Source organism: Humulus lupulus, chromosome 2 (assembly GCF_963169125.1).
Source record: "Humulus lupulus chromosome 2, drHumLupu1.1, whole genome shotgun sequence".
Classification (NCBI taxonomy): domain Eukaryota; kingdom Viridiplantae; phylum Streptophyta; class Magnoliopsida; order Rosales; family Cannabaceae; genus Humulus; species Humulus lupulus.
The window spans coordinates 267,253,982-267,272,809 of NC_084794.1; the positions used below are offsets into that span (position 1 = coordinate 267,253,982).

Below are 18,828 nucleotides of genomic sequence, written 5' to 3' on the forward strand. Positions count from 1 at the left end.
ATAAACAGTGATCTCAAACATCTCCGATCGCGCTACTTTTTTCCCTCTTATTCTCCAACCACAACCAGGATCCTTGTAGGTGATATACAACACATCAGTACCAGACTTCTTAACCATAAACTCAAAATTATTCTTCATTGCAAAGAGAGCCACTTTGGTTTTCAATTCCATCTTGTTCTCAAATGTCTTCCCAAGATGTAATTCCCCCAACGCTACACCAGATGAGGGTGATTCAGAACGACTACAAGCTATGATATCTTCTTTTGTAAACATGGGAGCACTCCATTTTCTGTGATCTTCTATTGAACATATTGAAATTTTCCATGTATAGTTATATTCTGTTCCACCAGGACGACTAGAGCTGGTGCCAGGTGTTCGACGTCCTTGACTTGGTGGGTTCGTTCGTGCAATATGACGTATTGGTTGTTCTTGTGCTTCTTCTACTTGCAAATGTTCAGCTAATAGATCATCATCCACTGAATTGTCTCCTAAGTCCTCATTGTGTTCAGCTACCGGATCGTCATTCACATAGGGGTTGTACTCATACTGGTTGTCCCTCAGGTCACCAATAGGAAATCCTTAAGTACTGGCTGCTCCCTCAGGTCCGGTAGTGGAATATGGGTCTGCAATGACAATCTTTTTAACAGGAGTGACACACAAGGCCAACCTTTCTTTAGATGTTACTCCTAAGAATGCACGGACACCAAGATCACTTTCAACATGAACGGGTGTAAACGGTTGGTCGTCGCAAGTGTAAGGAACCTCCAATTTCAACTCATACATCTGTTTATCAACTTTAAGTTCCTTGTGCAATATGTCAAGAAGTTACAAGTACGTTACAGTATCCTCCATCGGTATCACCATGCATTGAGGGTCCTTGAAAATCCACTTATTCCCTTGTAATTCCCAAACACCATTGTAGGATACAAAAACGTAGACAATAGAGCCTATGTTGGAAAAAAAAACATTAACATTGTCAGGAAAACTGTCATTTTTTCAAAAATACATTAAAAAAGAACATTATCGAGCTTTATCGAGCTAACATCGAGCTTTATCGAGTTCGCATCGAGCTCTTATCGAGTTAGCATCGAGCTACCATTTCTCAAAACTGAACAAAAAACCTAACCAAACCCTCTATCGAACCGCATCGAGCTCTTATCGAGTTAGCATCGAGCTACCATTTCTCAAAATCGACCATAAAACCTAACCAAACCCTCCATCGAACCCTATCGAGCTCATATCGAGCACATATCGAGAAAACCTAAACCTATCGAGCTCAAATATTGTAAGGTCCAAGCGAACCCTTATCGAACCCTTATCGAGTTTCCATCGAGCACTAAAACCCAAACCTATCGAGCTATAATCGAGCTCACATCAAGCTCTTACAAGACCTTCTTCTACATACCATCGAACCGTTATCAAGCTGCTATCGAGCAAAAAAATTGCAGAAAACCCAGAAAAACACAGATCGCGGAATCTCTCAAAAAATCCCGAAAAATACACCAATATAGGCTCAGATCTGTTCAAAATAGCCAAAAAAATGTAAACAAATAATACCCAACACATAAAATGTAAAATCTTATTACCCATGGTTTTTCTCCTCCAAAAACTCTCAAAATAGATGTTGTCTTTGATATTAACGACTTCACAGAGACAATGGAGATGACTAACAATGATTTTGACAAGAAAATTATACAAAACTGTAGGTTTTATGGATGATTTCGTGAGAATTAGAGAGAGAGAGGGAGGAGAGTGGAAGAGAAGGTTTTGTGATTTTTTGATATAATGGGAGGGGTATTTTGGGTATGAGAGGAAAGTTTAGCATTAAATTGAAAATATTATTAGTGTTAGGATTTTTTGGTAATATTAGACATTATTAGACATAAATAATGAAATTTCCTTATGTTAATAAAAATTAACATTCATGCATAGCATGTCATTGAAATGATGCAATGACTGGACATTCCTATTCTATATGGCATGTGAAGTGATCATATCAACTTGTTACCAATCATACAATATAATTAAATATTAGGATATTGACCGCGTTCTCTCTGTTAAATGAAATTACAAAAATATACCAAGACATTCCTTGGGCTTCAAAGCTTCTTGTAATCTCCATGAGTTTTGTCCTTTGTTGTCGGCCTTCCAGGATTAAACACTCAAACGTTAATCCTAAATTCTAAATGAGATGATCTAATTTCCAAAATTAGGATTTTATCAAAGTTTCCTAAACTTTTGTTATTAAAATAATAATTTCATAAATTGTTAATTAATAACCAATAGTTTCCAAAAAAATTATCAATTTTTGGTAATGAATAGTTTCTTACACTATTATTATAATTAATTTATTGGGATTATAATTAAAAATAATTTTTATTTCTCTAAATGAAAATTAATTATTAATCTTATTAGTGATTTCTTAAACCAATATTTGATTTTAATAAATCAAATATTTTTCATTAAGAAATGAAAACTAATAATCTTGCTTCATAAATATTGTATTTGACTAATTTAATAGTCAAATGTTCCCCATAATAAAATTAAGAAAAATGAACCATTAACTTTCTTAATTTTGAATTAAGACATAAATGTCTTGTTTCTCAAAATTATCAATTAACAATTTAATTGGCAATAAAATATTTTAATTAATATAATTAAAATTTTAAAATTTGAATCTAATTAATTAATAAGATAATTAATTTAAATTTGGTAACCATCACCAACTTCCCTATTTTTAAGGAGGAAAATATTCTTTTTATTTGCTTCTTAAACAAAAAGACTAACAACCCAAATAATTTTCATAAATATCAAATATTAAAATATATATTTATTCAAATTAAATCATTAATCATATTAATTAAATAATTTAAAAATCTCCTTTTTGCACAATTTGTGTACTCACAACTAGACTATTTTTTTTATGTATAAAAAAATATAGGGATAATAGCTGCATAAGTATCCAATGTTTGGGAAAAATACCCGGCATGGACCCAATCTTTTTTTTAGTGGGTAAAATACCCAAACTTCCTAAAACTATAATTCTGTCCAATTCCGTCAATAAGGTCTCCGTTAGTGGGCCATAGTGGACACATGTAGGCTTCAGATTAATCCCAGGTTTATTTTTTAAAACAAAAAAAAATTATTTTCAAATTTAATTTCATTATTATTATTATTATTTTATTTTTAAAACCTAAAAACTAAAACCCCTAAAGTTCAGTTATACTCTCCAAACCCACGAAAAATACCCAAAGTCTTGAAAACCCCATTGACGAAGAACAAGCCAAGTTGACGAAGACGACGGGCCTTACATTGACGAAGACGACGGACGGCAGAGGAGGAGGCATTTGCTCTGGTTCGGCTTGCTGGAGAAGACGACTACAATGCCGTGGAGGGAAGCATCGGTTCCAAGTCCTATTTATGGTAAGTTTTCAGACAAAAAATGGTTGTGTTTGTTACCGTTATCCTTGTGCTTGCACAAAATCATGAATAGGTTTTTGGGACCACCAGGTTTTGCATTGGGTTCCATTTTTATACATTTTTTTTTACTAAATTCTTAGTAAGTGCATTAATAGTAGTGCTTGACAATTTTGGTTATAAAGATGTTTTTTACTGTCCCACATACTGTTTTTGTGGAATCTTTGCATTGGGTTGGGGTTGTGGTTGTCTTTTGTTTTAACATGTGCTGAGTTTTAAAGTATGTGGGGGATTATTAATGTTTGACTATTTTGGATGGCTAGGATTGAATTCAGAGATGTTCACACTAAATGTATATCACGGGGGCAATTGGTTTAATCCAAATGGAAAGTTGAAATATGAGGGAGGACAAGTGGCTTGTTTTGATGGTTGTGTTATGGATGAGTTTGGCATGTTGGACATGGAGAGGTTTGTCAAGGAGATTGGATATGAGCTTCCGTTTGGTTTCTGGTTCACACCGAAAGGTAAAGAGTTCCATGTTGGGAAGAGAATAATCACAGACAAGAATGTACTTGAGCTGTTGGAAGATATGGAGGTAAAAAAATATAGACATGTTGATGTTTATATAATTCTGCCAGAGAAAGTCTTGAAACTTGGTTGGGATAGCAGTTTGGAACAAGCACCACATGTAACCCCCCCCCCCCCCCCCAATGTTGTTCCTCATCCCCAGCTGCATTGAAAAGATGTGTCATTGAGGAGCTGCCTAATGATGCTGATGTTAAGGTAGATGTGGTTGTTAGTGCTAAAGCGGATGATTATGTCATGGATAAGAAGGAGTTTGAAATGGTCATAAATGGTTATGAGGATGTAGAAGGAGAAAAGGGTGATGGTGAAGAGGAATTTGTTATGCATATGCCTAATGATTTGGGGGAAAGTGATACATAGACTTGGTTCCTAAATTTGTTGAAGGAGGATTTTGAAGGAATAGATCATACAAAAATCACTATGATTAGTGATAGACAAAAAGGCTTAGGGAATGCTTTGGGTTCTGTATTTGAAGGTGCAGAAATTAGATTTTGTGTGAGACATCTACATTCCAACCTCAAGAAAGAGTTTCCTGGTCTTTTGCTGAAACAAAAGTTGTGGGCATGTGCAAGGGCTGCAACACCCGAGGACTTCAAGAAAAAAATGGCATCACTTAAAGAGGTTATTGAGAAGGCATATAATTTGTTGATGAAGAAAAATCCAAGTGAGTGGAGCAGGAGTCATTTTAGGTTCCATGTAAAGTATGATATGTTATTGAACAATTTGTGTGAAAGCTTCAACTTAGAAATATTGGATGCAAGGGAGAAGCCTATGATTACCTTACTAGACAAGATTCGATTCTGATTAATGATTAGATTATGTATGAAAGTGTTTCCAAATGGGTGCATCCTGTAGGAAAGAGGGTTAGGGAGGCCATTGAAAAGAACAAGCATGTGGCCAGACATTTCCAGTCCACTAGAGCAGACTCACACAAAATCCAAGTACATTTTCGTGACTCAGAGTGGTTCTTTGTGAATTTGATGGATAGGGTGTGTACTTGTAAAGGTTACCAATTGACTGGTATACCTTGTGGCCATGCCTTGGCTGCCATTTGGAGCTCCAACTTAAATGTGATGGATTTTGTGGATTCGGCTTACAAGAAAGAGGCTTTTATAGCTCTGTATGCTGGTATTATAGAGCCAATGCCATCACCTCATAAGTGGCCAGATCCAGGACATAATCCTATTTCTCCACCTACTGAGAATGTCTTGCCTGGGAGACCTAAGAAATCAAGGAAAAGAGAACCAGATGAACCTCCTGCCCCCAATGCCACAAAAGCTCGAAGAGTAGGTCAGGCAAACTTTTGCAGCAGCTGTGGGAAACAAGGTCACTCTCGACGTACTTGTAAGAGTCAGCCTACAGAACATGTATTGGGGAAAATTCTATATTCCTTTTGTTTTGATATGAACTGATAATTACAACTTATTAATGCTAAGGTATGTTGTTTGCAGCCTGTTCAACAGAGAAGAATGGGAAGACCACCAAAGAAAAATCCAACACCAGAAACTATCAAAAGAATGAAGAGGAGGGTGAGACAAAAGGCAAGAGAGGCAGCACAAGCTTCATCATCTCAGCCACATCCACAAACCACTGAACATCCTTAGATTAGGCAGTTGGAACATTTCATTTTAAGTCATGCCTTTGATTTAATTAACTACAAAAACACTTTGTTTTGACATGTTGGCTTAATTTTGATTTTATGTATAAGGTACAACCCTTAAAATATTGCCAACAGGTATTATGTATATGTTTAATCTAACCAAAGGAACTTGCTGAAAACTGGTTAATGTTGTATTGGTCTTTATGTTGATGCCTATGTTATTGTTATTATGTAATTTGTTAAATGCACCAATACAACCAAGTGCCCTCAACACAATTTAACATAAAATTGTCAATCAAAACACACCAATTTTCACAAACAAAAAAGTAGCACAATTTCATTTCAATTCATTTGTCATTGTTACAACTCATGAGACCATTACATTTGTAAAACCACCACTACTTCGGCAGCAATACTAGCACAATGACAACTACCAAAAAAAAATATAGTTTCCCCCAACTTATATTCAACCAAAGACTACTATTTGGATGAGTACACATTATACAAACTTGTTTCCCAATTTTCTTGTCACCTATTTCTACATGTCTCTGATCATTACCACATTTTCCTCCCCATTGCAATCTTCACCTTCAATTCTCTTGACCCAATCCGGAATCAAATCCTTTCCACCTTGACAAGTTTCTGGATCCACCCAACGAAAAAAATCACATCCCCCCTCTGACTGTAATAAGGAAGAAAATATACAAGTTATTTCAAGAACACCATTCAAACCATGAATAATCAAGAACAAGAGAAAATTTAAAAACAAAAAAAAACTTACTTTCATTCTATAGCATGTTATGAATCTTCTACCAGGATTTCGATTAGTCCAAGAGGTCCTCAATGTCGACGTTAAGCCACAATCACATGTTTCTCCATCATACCTCACTGGACCCCTACCTCAATACCTCCCTCTGCTGTGTACTCGACCAGAAGAGCAAAATGAACCTTCACCCTCCATATTTCCAGTCCTCCTTCTTCCTTAGGTCTTCAAAAATGGCTTCTTCTTCCACCGTCGACTTCTTCCTTGCAGCCTCTTCGAAAATGGCTTCTCTTCGTGGGTCTCGGGGTTTTATTTTTTAGGTTTTAAAAATAAAATAATAATAATAATGAAATTAAATTTGAAAATATTTTTTTTGTTTTTAAAAATTAAACATTGGATTAATCTGGAGCCTACACGTGTCCACTATGGCCCACTAACGGAGACTCTATTGACGGAATTGGACGAAATTACAGTTTTAGGAAGTTTGGATACTTTACCCACTAAAAAAAAGATTGGGTCCATGCCGGGTATTTTCCCCAAACATTGGGTACTTATGCTACTAATATCCCAAAAATATATATGCCTTGTGGCATATGTGTACACGCATTGCTTGATCAAGTCAAACTTGATTAGTTACCTGTAACGACCCAACTATTTCTAAGACCTTGCTAGAAATAACTACTACTAATTGAGAAAATATACATAAGAAATAATCACAACTTTATTAAAACTCCAAAATAAATATTGTATCAATAACATAAAATTATAAGTTTAAAATGTAGTATGGCATGGGTACCCATTTTTTGTAAAACATAAAACACAACTTTACATTAATTGTTCAAAAACTAAATGCGGAATTTCAAAAGAAACATAATTCAAAAGACTAAATAAATGTCTTCCTCGATCGACACGCAGTCCATTCATCCTTAACACACAAGCCAAGGTACCAAGAATCCTTTCCATGTTCATTTTCCTGCATTACACTGAAAAAAAAATAAAGGAGTGAGCCTAATGCCCAGCAAGGAAAATCTACTAACAATCACATATCATAACGTAAGACTATATCACAAACATATACTATATAATGTATGATTATAACAACATATATCATATAGGACTATAACAATAATGGCCATCATAAATTATTGGGGCTTGTTAGCTAAGCAAGTCATGTGCCCATAAATTTGTGGGGCTTGCTAGCTAAGCAAGTCATATGCCCAATATAACTTCTTGGGGCTTCCTTATCTAAGCAAGTCATATGCCCAATCATAAATTTATGGGGCTTCCTTATCTAAGCAAGGCATATGCCCGATCATAAATTCTTGGGGCTTGCTTATCTAAGCAAGTCGCATGCCCAAGCGATTGAAAACATATTCTTGGGGCTTGTTGTTTAAACAAGTCATATGCCCAAGGACTACAAAACATACTATACATATACTTATCATAACATAAACATAAACACATAAAATCTATCATATTTTCCTTACCAAAAGCCTGGATATTTGGGAACAAGAACGGGATTAGAATACTCCTATAAACCAACAGTAGAAAAGGTGAGAATATCTAAGAATAAAGATGAATATGAAAACTAAATCATCCAGGAAGAAACTTACCAAGAAGGACCTTAAGTTTCAAGAACTTAAAACCTAATCAAGAATCATAAACAAGAGTTAGGATCTGAATAAAAGAAACTAAAGAAAACTAAAGGATTATAAAGAACTGAGCTTAGGAATAGGAATACCTTGATTGATCTTATGGATTGATCTAAACCTTAATACTGAAATCACACTATTTCTCACTTCCCAAGTGTTTAGAAAAGCTTAGAATGATAAAGCTTTTATCCCAAACCCAAGTGTATCTCTCTATGGTAATCTAGCACCTTAGGGGCTCTGATCAAATGCTTGAAGAATGAAGGAAATGGCTGAGCACTAGGTCCTATTTATAGAGTTTGAGGAGTGAAACTATCCTATTAAAAAAATACCTAAATCCTTAAATAAACATGATTATGACAAGTGTCATGCTCTTAATGGTTCTGGAAGGTTCTAGAGTTTCCAGATCTTTCTTTTATTTAAAAATACTTAAATCCTTAAATAAATATGATTATGACAAGTGTCATGCTCTTAATGGTTCTGGAAGGTTCTAGAGTTTCTAGATCTTTCTTTTATTTAAAAATACTTAAATCCTTAAATAAACATGATTATGACAAGTTTCATGCTCTTAATGGTTCTATCTAAACCTTAGGTTATAATAAATATATTTCTGGAACAGCAATATTAATCAAACTTTATGTTATAATTAATATTCTTAAACTATAAGTTAAACTTATAAAATTCATAACCGTTGCTACGAGTTTTCAACTAAGTCCCGACTTGAACCAAAATCCACAGAATCTAACATGCTGCTGCTGCTGCTAACATTCCCCATAGTATGCATTTACGGATGACTTCTCCATTTTTATTTTTATTTTGTGCACTAAAGTGAAGCCATGGCTAGCCTTAAAAAAATGAATTGATCAATATCAATTATCATGGTTACAATAAACATTTCAAAGTAATCCAAAACAATTTTGTAAAATTTACAATCTTATCGAATATCATCTCATTCAAGAACATAATTCAAATTTTAAAAACTATAAATTTAAAGAATTACAAAGAATATGTACCCAACAAAACAATGTGGGTGTACATTGAAACTAATTCAAAAAAATTAAGAATAAAACCAAAAACAAAGAGAACTATATAGTTAACGATCAATCTCATTCATCACATTCATTCAACATATTCAAAATATAATAGAAATAAGAACAATCCTTAAGCTCACTTATAAAACATGTGTTCTATGTGTTCATACATTCAAAATAAACATAGATCAGATTAATGACACATGATCTCAACCATGGCTCTGGTACCAATTGTTAGTATTTTGATCATGTGATTGATAGTCCAGCAGAAGCATGTGATAACATTTAAATGCGATAATAACAATTATTAAAGCATAAGAATGAATCACTATAGAAATCATAACTAAAATGAGATCTTTCTCATGCAACATGAATATGAATAAAAAAAATACAAATGCATTTTCTAGACGTAGAACACGTGTAGATCAAATAACATCTTAGCCTCCTAACCCACCATCTTCCATACTATGACTTGCACAAAGAGAATGAGACAGGTGGATGTCTATGTTATTTGGTAGGATACACAATAACACATTTTTTAATCTCAACAGAAGGTCTTCTTCTCACAATTCAAAGAGAACAAAGTTTCCTATTTTTCTCTCTTGACAAATATAACGTGAAATTACATCTGTTGTCTTATTCTCATAATGTTATGTTCTATTAATATAACAATCAAAAAAATACATAGCCCTAATCTCATTGGGTCTATGTGTGGGCTACAATCTATTTGGACTGTGATTGGCGCCAACTACAGGGCTTTGAGCCATGTGGTATTTTATTTCTATAAAATGCTATTTGTTGGGCTTTTATCATATTATTTTAGGTAGTATACAATTATACCACAAAATTAAATATCATTCAACTTAATTTTCAATAAAAATTAATTTCACAAAATTATTAATGTAATTTTATTTGCCATTAAATATTATTTCACAAATAATATTAATTTGTGAGATTAAAAAATAAAATACTTTATTTTTTTAATTTTTTCTGTTTAATACCAAATTCCTACTTCTGTGTTATCGAGCTAGTGGGGACAGTATGGACCCGTATTCTAAGTTTCAATAATTTAATTAATTTCACAAACTTTTAGTTTCATTAATTAATTTATTAACTATGAATTATTCTACTAGAAATTCATAGTTGAACTCTCAAAACTGCAATCTTATATTATTAGAAGCTATAACTATAAATTCATCCATTGATTTAGTCATTGCATGAGTTATGACCCTCAACTAGTTGTTCATTATTAAAGTTAGGTCTTAATGTTTGTTCACCCTCTAATTATATCGTTATCAATTAGTTCCATTGATCATCTAATGAACATTATTCTATAAATTTAATTGCAGAATGAAAATTATGTTCTCTAACAAGCGCTCTATGTTCAAACCACGAATCAACATTAAAAGGAACAACTAATCTGCTTTCATTTAAGTAAGGAGCAGATTCCATATATGTGTAGTATATTCTCATCCATTTGTAGTTCTATAACTCCAAAATATCAGGAATTCAGTCGTAGGAATATTGAACCTTACCCGATAAGTCAAAGGTCATAAAAACACAAATATGAGTTCATTACTCACTTCAGGATTGAGGTCAAGTCTTAAACGATCATCGATTGATAAATGTTTAACTTCTATATTTTAACGGAGAATATCAAAAGTTCTTTCTTTCATCGTGTCCCAATCCTATACAATCTATATTGTATATGGTACATCTATCTCTCTGTGTCGCTACACTTAACAGTCTTGATAAACTGCTCTGTCTTAAATAGAAGATAGAACGTCCTTATAATCTTTATTAAATAAAACTCTCACTTTATTTAGTGATTACGAACAATTTTTATATTATTATCTTGAATTAAATCATTATATATATATATCATTATACATATAATTAATTCAAGACCACATCAATAATATTGGATCTTCATGAAAAATGACATGTATAATTAAATACAAATATGAGTGTCAAATATTAATTTTATTTAATTAACAGTAATCGTTCATACAGAAATACGTTTTAAGTGCACAAATCCCAACATATAGATATTATTCATAATCGTTCCTTTATTCGAGTATGTCATAGGCATAGTAGCCTCTCCTATGAGTACTTCATCAAGGTCAAGATTATGAAGTACCGGCAAATCATTTGAACCATTAAACTTTTAATTTCATGCTTTGCAGTCGAACTTTTAATTTCATGCTTAAATAAATGAGAGCAAAGCAACAAATGTGAAACTGTTAAGAAGTGAGTTAGTGATGTAGAATATTATTAAATTTGGTTAAATTTTTTTAATATTTTATTACTTAAAAATTCAGTAATAATTTTATTAAGGTTGTGAAAATATAAAAAAAAACCCAAACATTTTTAACATAGAACAAATTACCTTCCACAAAGTTCAAGCTCGATGTGGTATTCAATGAAAACTGTCAAGATTAGAAACTCCAGCAGTACTTCAATCTTAAAATATATATATACGGCACAACTTTTTCTCATACAGTGTAATATTATATATGTACAATGAGATATAGATCGCTGAATTAACATGCAGTAGGAGACAAATTTCCTTTTTTATTTTCTTGCTATTATTCTAAATATTTAATATGTAGAAAGGACATAAAGTAAATGCAACTTGATAAAGAATGGTCTAATCCCACATGGGTAAAATTTTAAAGCCACTAGTAGGACTAGAAAATACTTTATCTCTAGGACTTTTTTTTTTTTTTTTTAAAAATTAAAAGTAAAAATTAGTACATGTTATATAGTAAATGTTCAACATTATTCATGGATCTTCTGCTAGTAATTGAATAATTTTTTATTTATTTTAACAAGTATGTGTATATACATAGATATAGATATATAGATTGCAATGCTACTGCTGAGAAAATTGCAGGGTTACAGCAAAGAAAATGGAAAAAGATGCCTGACATGATGAGTTGTATTGAAAGCAGCGTATATAGTAATGATCTAGTCAATTTGTGGATACTAAGTTTGTCAACTCAAGTTTTGACAAAGTGGGTATTTTGAGATTTGTAAGTGTTCAGACTTTAATTATAGTTCATGTATGCTAAAACTGGAGAAGCACTCAATTGAGAGACCAGTTAGTTAATGAGTAATTATTAGCCTTATAATGATTCAGAAGAATATGAAAATGTACAAACTATGAACATGTAAACCACTTACCAACTTTACATAATTGTGTTAAAAGAAAAAGCATCAAAAGAACTGTTTTATGAAACCTTAAAAGTGGTTTTGATTCATATGTCTAAAAAAAAATATCTATGACCTGACCACCAAAGGGTCCAATATCAAGAAGCCAAAATGGCCAAAAGGGTAGTCTCACAATGGTCCCCCCTATCTCTAACATTAGATCTCATCAATTTACACCAAAACAGACATAAAAGCCAGTAAAATGCCAATGTACTGATTTTGAATTTTGGCATTCTTCAACATAAAAAGTGGGTAGCTGATTAATCTATGTATGTGTGTGTGTAATGTATGTATGTATGTATCTATCTATCTAGTCTTTGAGATTCCCCAGAGCTTTTTTTTTTCAGAAAACATTAAAAACAGTGGTCACCTTCTCTCTACTACTACCAATAGTTTCACAAGTACTCTTCCTACAATCTACATATTTATCTTTTTCACACATTTTTCTCAAGGTGAAACCAAATGTATTAGTAGTCATAATAATAATACCCTAAAAAAGAAAGCATCTTTAAACTTAAAAAACTCTCCTTTCTAATAGTATATACTATATACTAACCTTTTAATTTCTTCATGGAATGGCTTTTCTGATATGGGCCTCTTGTGTATAATCAAGTGTCCACCACAACATGACAAATCTCCTTTCCACCAATACCCTTCTGCTTTCCAGCCAAACTTACAAGCCTACAAAATCACTAGCCAAAACAAAATAAATAAATATGAGAGAGAGAGAGAGATAGATAGAGAGAGAGAGAGAGAGACTTACATTACAGCTCAATAATCTTCCCCACCACAGTTCAATAAATATAGAAATATAATACAGATATGAATATCTCTATAGGTACACACGCAGAAGAATTGAAGGCAAAAGGAGAAGAAGTTTGTGAAAAGAGAAATATATATATTCATTTTAAGACGATAAAACCAAGAGATTGAAGGCATGAGAAGAGAAGTGAGTTAAACTAGCTGAGGTAATGTCTTGTTTGCTCAGCTGTCATGACCCCATAAGAGGAATAGTCCCATTTTCTGTACACAAAAACAGGAAGCAACCCTCTTCTCCTTTCCAGATCAGATGACAAAAAAGAGGCAAAAAGGAAGAGAGAGTGAATCAGGTAAGAGACTTGGAATCAATAGAGTGATAACTACCTTTTCCTTTTGATCCATTTCAATAATTATGTCTTCTGGTGTCAGCAACCCCAACCTGATTAAAGTCACTTTCTCACCTGTTCATATGGCACGTACGTATTACTAGAACATATATACAATAATATGTTATCATATCATATGTATTTACTTACAGTGTTGTAAGTAAGTAACAACTGATAACATAAACCAGGTGGAGCATAGAAGTTTTGGTTCTGAGAGAATCAAGTACAGTAGTAAACTTAATCATCTTATTCATATCTTACCAGAAACAAAAGTTTTTAAAAAAAAACAAAGATGATTAAAGTTAATCATCTTTTTGTATGCTATGTGGGAACTACATGAAAGTGTGCATAGCAGGTTAGTCTATCGTCTTTTACTTGACATAACTTTTGGGTAAGCAAAAACTAAATTTCTCTTTTTTTTCATTTTTTTTCTTTTAAGCACAGATGACAACTACTTAGTAAGCAATGCCAAATCTAGACCAGCCTTAAGTTTATATCAGCAATTAGAGAAAGGTTACTAATATATACATATATCTTCTGTCTTTCAAACCAGTAAGTAAATAGAATGTTATTCAGTGTTGGGAGATTCTCTAGTGCCAACTTGACGAGATGCTCATGAATGCTGGACAGCAAAGTGGGGTATCCCAAAAAAAACAAACAAATGAGGCATTGTGTTTATCTATTGGTTATACTTCTCCAAAAGTAGATTCTTGAGATCAGCAAGTCAGCATTTATGAAAATTTGTCAGAGTGATGGAAAACCATTTCAACCAAAAGAGGGTGAATTTGATGTTAAATTTCCCTCTAGAGATGTCAAAATCTCATCATAGTCTTGGATTTTTGTTTATGTAGTTTTGGAACCAGAGATGGATGCTCAGCTTTCTTAGCTTGTTTTAAGTAATTGGGTTGATCAACACTCAAGTCAATTCTTCTTACATCAGAGGTTCAATGTTTATATTTTTTTATTGTCAAAGGCCTGAAGAGGAGTTTGAGACATGTCAAAGCAAACTACAACAACCATAGTTGGAGGTGCTGCAGGGGCAATAGCATTCATAGTAGTGGTCATAGGACTTGTTTGGTTCTGCAAGTTTCACTGGCAAAAGTTTACAAACAAGAACTCAGACACAGGTTCATCAGATCCATCTGCACTGGGTGAGTTGTTATTCTGGTAAAGACTTTCCAGGCGCTAATTCAATTCACATTTTTTTTTTCCTTTTGGTAAAGTCATTGATTAATAATCTTCACAAAAATCACAGTGGAATGGAATAGAAGGGGAGAGAGCTCATCAGGTGTGGAGCATCTGTCTCCATTTGGACCAGTTGGAGCAAGGCAGTTCACAATGGAGGAGTTGGAACAAGCTACAAAACACTTCAATGAAAGCAACCTCATTGGTTATGGAAGTTTTGGCACTGTGTATAAAGGTTTTCTCCATGATGGGTCTGTTGTGGCTATCAAAAGGCGTGCAGGTTCGCATAGACAAGAATTTGCTGTCGAGGTATGTGTAACACTAAGAACAACAAGAATTCTCACAACTGATTCCATTTATGTTTTGTGCACAGATCAAATCTTCATTCCTTATTTCACATGTTCAAAATCAAATGACATGAAAATATGGTCCATGACCATTTGTGGAAAGAAAATAACAGATTGTTTCTCCAACAGGCAGCTTCATTTTCAGAGATTCGTCATCGAAATTTAGTTACTCCACTCGGCTACTGCCAGGAAAGTGGATCCCAGATGTTGGTTTTTGAATATTTGCCAAATGGCAGTGTGTGTAATCACTTGTATGGTATGGATCTTTTGTTTATATGGATTAAGTTTTCCTTCCTCCAATGATAGCTTGTGTTCAGAGTTACCTATTTGAATTGATTGTTTTCCCAGATACTGGAAAAGATCCACCAACTAGACTAGAATTCAAGCAAAGACTATCCATTGCTCTAGGAGCAGCTAAAGGTAGATAACCTCAGAAGCTTACTTAGTGCTCTTGACTTCAATAAGAAATAACAAACAATTGATTGGAAAAAGAAAGTTTGTTTTTTTCCTAAACAAATGCAGGTTTATGCCACTTGCATAGCCTAAGGCCTCCAATGGTGCATAAGAGCTTCAAGACAGCCAATGTTCTAGTTGATGAGAATTTCATTGCCAAGGTTGCAGATGCAGGAGTGGCAAAGCTGCTTGAAAAGATCGAAGAAGCAGGTCCATCCCGCTTGTCTAGTGTCAATGTTTTCCAAGATCCAGAGTAATTTAAATTTTCTTCTCATTAAATTTTACTCAATTTATGGAAGGAAAAGCTTTTTGACTAATGTTTCAGTTGATCTTACCTATTGCCAAACTATAGGATAGGAACAACATCTGAGGCTGCATCTCAAATGAGTGACGTGTACAGCTTTGGAGTGTTTCTTCTGGAGCTTGTGACTGGACAAGAGGCCTTGCGCAATGACATATTAGGATCCAATGAAAGCTTAGTTCAATGGGTAAGTAGAACATTAATAACTATATTAGTATGAGTTCATAAAAGATTAATGAGTTTCAAACTTGTGAAACAAGAAAGGAGAGAATTGACTGTCCTAGTCTTTTGAAACATAATCAAGACATTGTTAAGAATGTCTACCAAAGCAGTATTGTTGTACTTAGTTGGCTAACGATAAACCAAAGAACCTTTCAAAGGCAAAGCTAAACTACACCAGTTTAACTATACTTGTGTTGTAACTTGGGTGAAAACATGAAATTTTTAATGGTTTTTCATGACTTTTGTGAAGGTGGAATCAAGATTGAGTATAAATAATTTTGTGGACCACCGTCTGGCCGGAAGCTTCACACTAGAGGCAATGAGGGATTTGATCAAGTTGACTCTACACTGTATGAGTTTTCCAGGAAAAAGGCGGCCAAAGATGGAAAGAGTTGTGGCTGAACTAGAAAGAATTCAAGAGAAAGAGATGGCACTAACAACAGTCATGGGGGAAGGCACTACCACAACAATCACACTAGGAAGTCAACTATTTAGTTGAAAAATGAAGCCTATAAATCAATAAAAAAAGAGAAGAGAAGCAAAGTTGCTGGTGGGGTTGCTCATAATGCTTGTGCTAAACTTAAAAGTTTACCACAAGAATAATCAAACAACTTGGGCTGGGGTAGAAAATTGTTTTTGGGGACGGGAAGACATAAAGTGAAGCTGATTATTTTATATAGAATTATATGAATTGTTCAAAATCACAACAAAGTAAAAAAAATTAGCAGCCATTTGATAAAGAAAGTTTGCATAGTACCACTGTAGTAGCTTTGTCTGTAATTCATTAAATTGAAATATATGTCATTGTTTGGCACTACTGAGACAGTCAGTCACAAGACTCAAAATTAATAATATTCATAACATTTGGATCTTGTGTTGGTAAGAGTATGTTATGCATAGCTTGAAACTTTGACCATGAATTGGAACTGAGTTAACTTAGGACTACAGACTTACTTCTTCTTAACAGAAAAAAAAGGTTTATATAACACTCATTAGAATCAAGGGTATGTGTTGAAACCAAAGAATTCCAATGGAGAAAGCTCAAGAATCATATATGGGCAAACATGTCTCATTGATTGAGGTACAAGTAAATTGATTCATGAAAACAGACTAGAGATGGTGATGTGACAAGCCTCTTCCCCAAGAGTTCACTGCTTCACCCCTAGGGAATATTGACACTATTTCATGAAAATCCACCCAACAGATGGTATTGAAATGACCCCAAAAAGTTTAGAAAATTGTTGTTTCATCACAATGTAAGTTAGTTACAATTATAAGACCAAATAAAATCATTAGTCTGTGACTGGATCTTGAATTTTGAATGTACTACTACCTCATATTGTCAGAATAAGCATTAATTGTTCTAAGACAACTTAATGTAAAAACCAAATATCATACAATTGCTTCACTTGTCCCACATGATTCCTTTGTCCCCTCTTTTTCCCACTAAGATCCACTCATGATTTGGATTGTTGGTCCACTAAAGATTTTAGGTACTGCCTCCCTAATTCTAAATTCAACCAAAGGTAAATTTATCATTACTTTTCACACATTTACAAGGAATATACCACAAAAGAGAACAAGAAAAAAAAAACACAGAACATAAAAAGTTACCACTAGTAAAGTAGTACTATTATCCAATGCACTCAATCATTCACATTTGACGAAAACCAGAAAGATATAGTTTCTCAAAACCTTGTACTGCGACTACAATTTTGCACTACGCAAAAAGAGTGGCTCTTGTTTATGTATTCACATGGAAAAAGAGCAAAAAAATTTAGTGAGGACAAAATAGAAAATAAAAAATTGAATGAGGACAACATAATAATTATAGTAGAAATATTGGGCATATTTAGCCTAGAGTAAGCTTTTTCACCCTAAGCATACTCCAATTTCACACACATGAATAAGTCATAATCTAATTTTTTTTTTAGACGACGATTTTTGTTATAGTTACAGCATCACTTATATATGTTCAGGAAATCCTGAAGAATAATTTAGTATATTAAAAAGAAGGTTGAAATACACACCTAAAAAAAATTAGGTCATGTCGTACTTATAAAATAAAAAAACTTACCTACCACAGACATCCCTAGAAATATTATTGAACACTAGTAATTTGCGGTAGCCAAAACGCAAATAACAATAAATTTGCGTACAAATTTAGAATTAATTTTTTTAGGAGCCTCACATGCCTCATGCTCCGCCCTCATGAAAAAATATTTTTTTTAACAAACTCGTGAAAAGGGATTTGAATGCATTGGTAAGAGTGCCCTTGAGTTTTTGCCACAATGTTATTTTTTAATTATTTTTTCTTGCAGCTAGGTCTTTAAACAAACACCATGTGAACAAGGAGTTGGCAATCCAGCATTGTATGCAGAAACTGCTAGTATGGAGGGTTAAACTTTAAAGCAAATTTCGAATTAGTATCTGCCACTAAGTTAAGGAAATTTTGGAGGAAAAGAAATTCTCTTACAATCAGAATCAGAGATATATAGGAGCAGCCACCCTTTTGGTCTTCAAAATCAAAGCGACCCCTTTGACTGTTGTTGCACATAATAAGCTGAGATTCCAGAACAAAATTGTTGACATTCGGCTCCATCGCCATCTTCAAACCATCATATCGGTTTTTGAGAGATATACACTAATGACTACTATGATATAAAACCAATCCATAATGAGATCATTTTTATAACTTAAGTTACAAAACTTCTTTCAGTAGGAAAAAAAAATCAAAAATTATTTTGCCAATCGAGATAAATATTTTGCGCTTCTGCTTTCTTATACATTCTTATAATAAGTTCTAAACAATTCTTCAAAATAGTTCATTAAAATTACACATTCTTTATTTTCATCAAACTTTTACATCACACCTCTATATTTTCTTTGCATCAATTAAATATTTATATATATATTT

General features: G+C 33.4%; 3 protein-coding genes across 12 annotated transcripts; 2 read left to right on the forward strand and 1 right to left on the reverse strand.

Moving 5' to 3' along the window:
- Window positions 1-4,422: 4,422 nt before the first annotated feature.
- Window positions 4,423-5,606, forward strand: LOC133815468 (uncharacterized). Its single transcript, XM_062248307.1, has 3 exons — window positions 4,423-4,666; window positions 4,858-5,369; window positions 5,454-5,606. Exons 1-3 carry the CDS (start codon window positions 4,423-4,425, stop codon window positions 5,604-5,606), a joined length of 909 nt encoding a protein of 302 aa, XP_062104291.1.
- A 154-nt stretch (window positions 5,607-5,760) lies between these two features.
- LOC133819374 (uncharacterized) lies at window positions 5,761-18,645 on the reverse strand. Of its 7 annotated transcripts, XR_009886325.1 has the most exons (5): window positions 18,388-18,645; window positions 13,402-13,478; window positions 12,815-12,950; window positions 6,384-7,348; window positions 5,761-6,284 (listed from the first exon to the last, which is right to left on the reverse strand). XR_009886325.1 is itself a non-coding variant. In XM_062252604.1 (3 exons), the coding sequence occupies exons 1-3, from the start codon at window positions 18,517-18,519 to the stop codon at window positions 7,249-7,251; spliced, it is 357 nt and encodes a 118-aa protein (XP_062108588.1). In that variant the 5' UTR covers window positions 18,520-18,645; the 3' UTR covers window positions 5,761-7,248. The 7 variants fall into 7 exon arrangements, 1 of the variants encoding a protein (XP_062108588.1); XR_009886326.1 differs by having other exon boundaries at window positions 5,761-7,348; window positions 12,815-12,939; XR_009886323.1 differs by having other exon boundaries at window positions 5,761-7,348.
- On the forward strand, window positions 13,119-16,794 carry LOC133819373 (proline-rich receptor-like protein kinase PERK3). Of its 4 annotated transcripts, none has more exons than XM_062252601.1 (8): window positions 13,119-13,367; window positions 14,377-14,554; window positions 14,659-14,897; window positions 15,065-15,191; window positions 15,284-15,355; window positions 15,458-15,641; window positions 15,741-15,876; window positions 16,162-16,794. In XM_062252601.1, exons 2-8 carry the CDS (start codon window positions 14,398-14,400, stop codon window positions 16,408-16,410), a joined length of 1,164 nt encoding a protein of 387 aa, XP_062108585.1. In that variant the 5' UTR covers window positions 13,119-13,367; window positions 14,377-14,397; the 3' UTR covers window positions 16,411-16,794. The 4 variants fall into 4 exon arrangements, with proteins under 4 accessions (XP_062108585.1, XP_062108586.1, XP_062108584.1 ...); XM_062252602.1 differs by lacking the exon at window positions 13,119-13,367 and adding an exon at window positions 13,687-13,758; XM_062252600.1 differs by lacking the exon at window positions 13,119-13,367 and having other exon boundaries at window positions 14,180-14,554.
- Window positions 18,646-18,828: the final 183 nt, after the last annotated feature.

Bases quoted from the DNA above. Each gene is read 5' to 3' on its own strand.
- LOC133815468 (XM_062248307.1), top strand. From the start codon at position 4,423: ATGATTAGTGATAGACAAAAAGGCTTAGGGAATGCTTTGGGTTCTGTA. The intron at 4,667-4,857 runs GTGAGTGGAGCA...TGCATCCTGTAG, and splicing joins GTTGATGAAGAAAAATCCAA to GAAAGAGGGTTAGGGAGGCC. The intron at 5,370-5,453 runs GTATTGGGGAAA...TGTTGTTTGCAG, and splicing joins AGAGTCAGCCTACAGAACAT to CCTGTTCAACAGAGAAGAAT.
- LOC133819373 (XM_062252601.1), top strand. From the start codon at position 14,398: ATGTCAAAGCAAACTACAACAACCATAGTTGGAGGTGCTGCAGGGGCA. The intron at 14,555-14,658 runs GTGAGTTGTTAT...CAAAAATCACAG, and splicing joins ATCAGATCCATCTGCACTGG to TGGAATGGAATAGAAGGGGA. The intron at 15,356-15,457 runs GTAGATAACCTC...AAACAAATGCAG, and splicing joins TGCTCTAGGAGCAGCTAAAG to GTTTATGCCACTTGCATAGC.
- LOC133819374 (XM_062252604.1), bottom strand. From the start codon at position 18,519: ATGGCGATGGAGCCGAATGTCAACAATTTTGTTCTGGAATCTCAGCTT. The intron at 12,940-18,387 runs GTAAGAGAATTT...GTGATTTTGTAG, and splicing joins ATATATCTCTGATTCTGATT to GCTTGTAAGTTTGGCTGGAA. The intron at 7,349-12,814 runs GTTAGTATATAG...TTTTTTTTTCAG, and splicing joins TTCCATGAAGAAATTAAAAG to TGTAATGCAGGAAAATGAAC.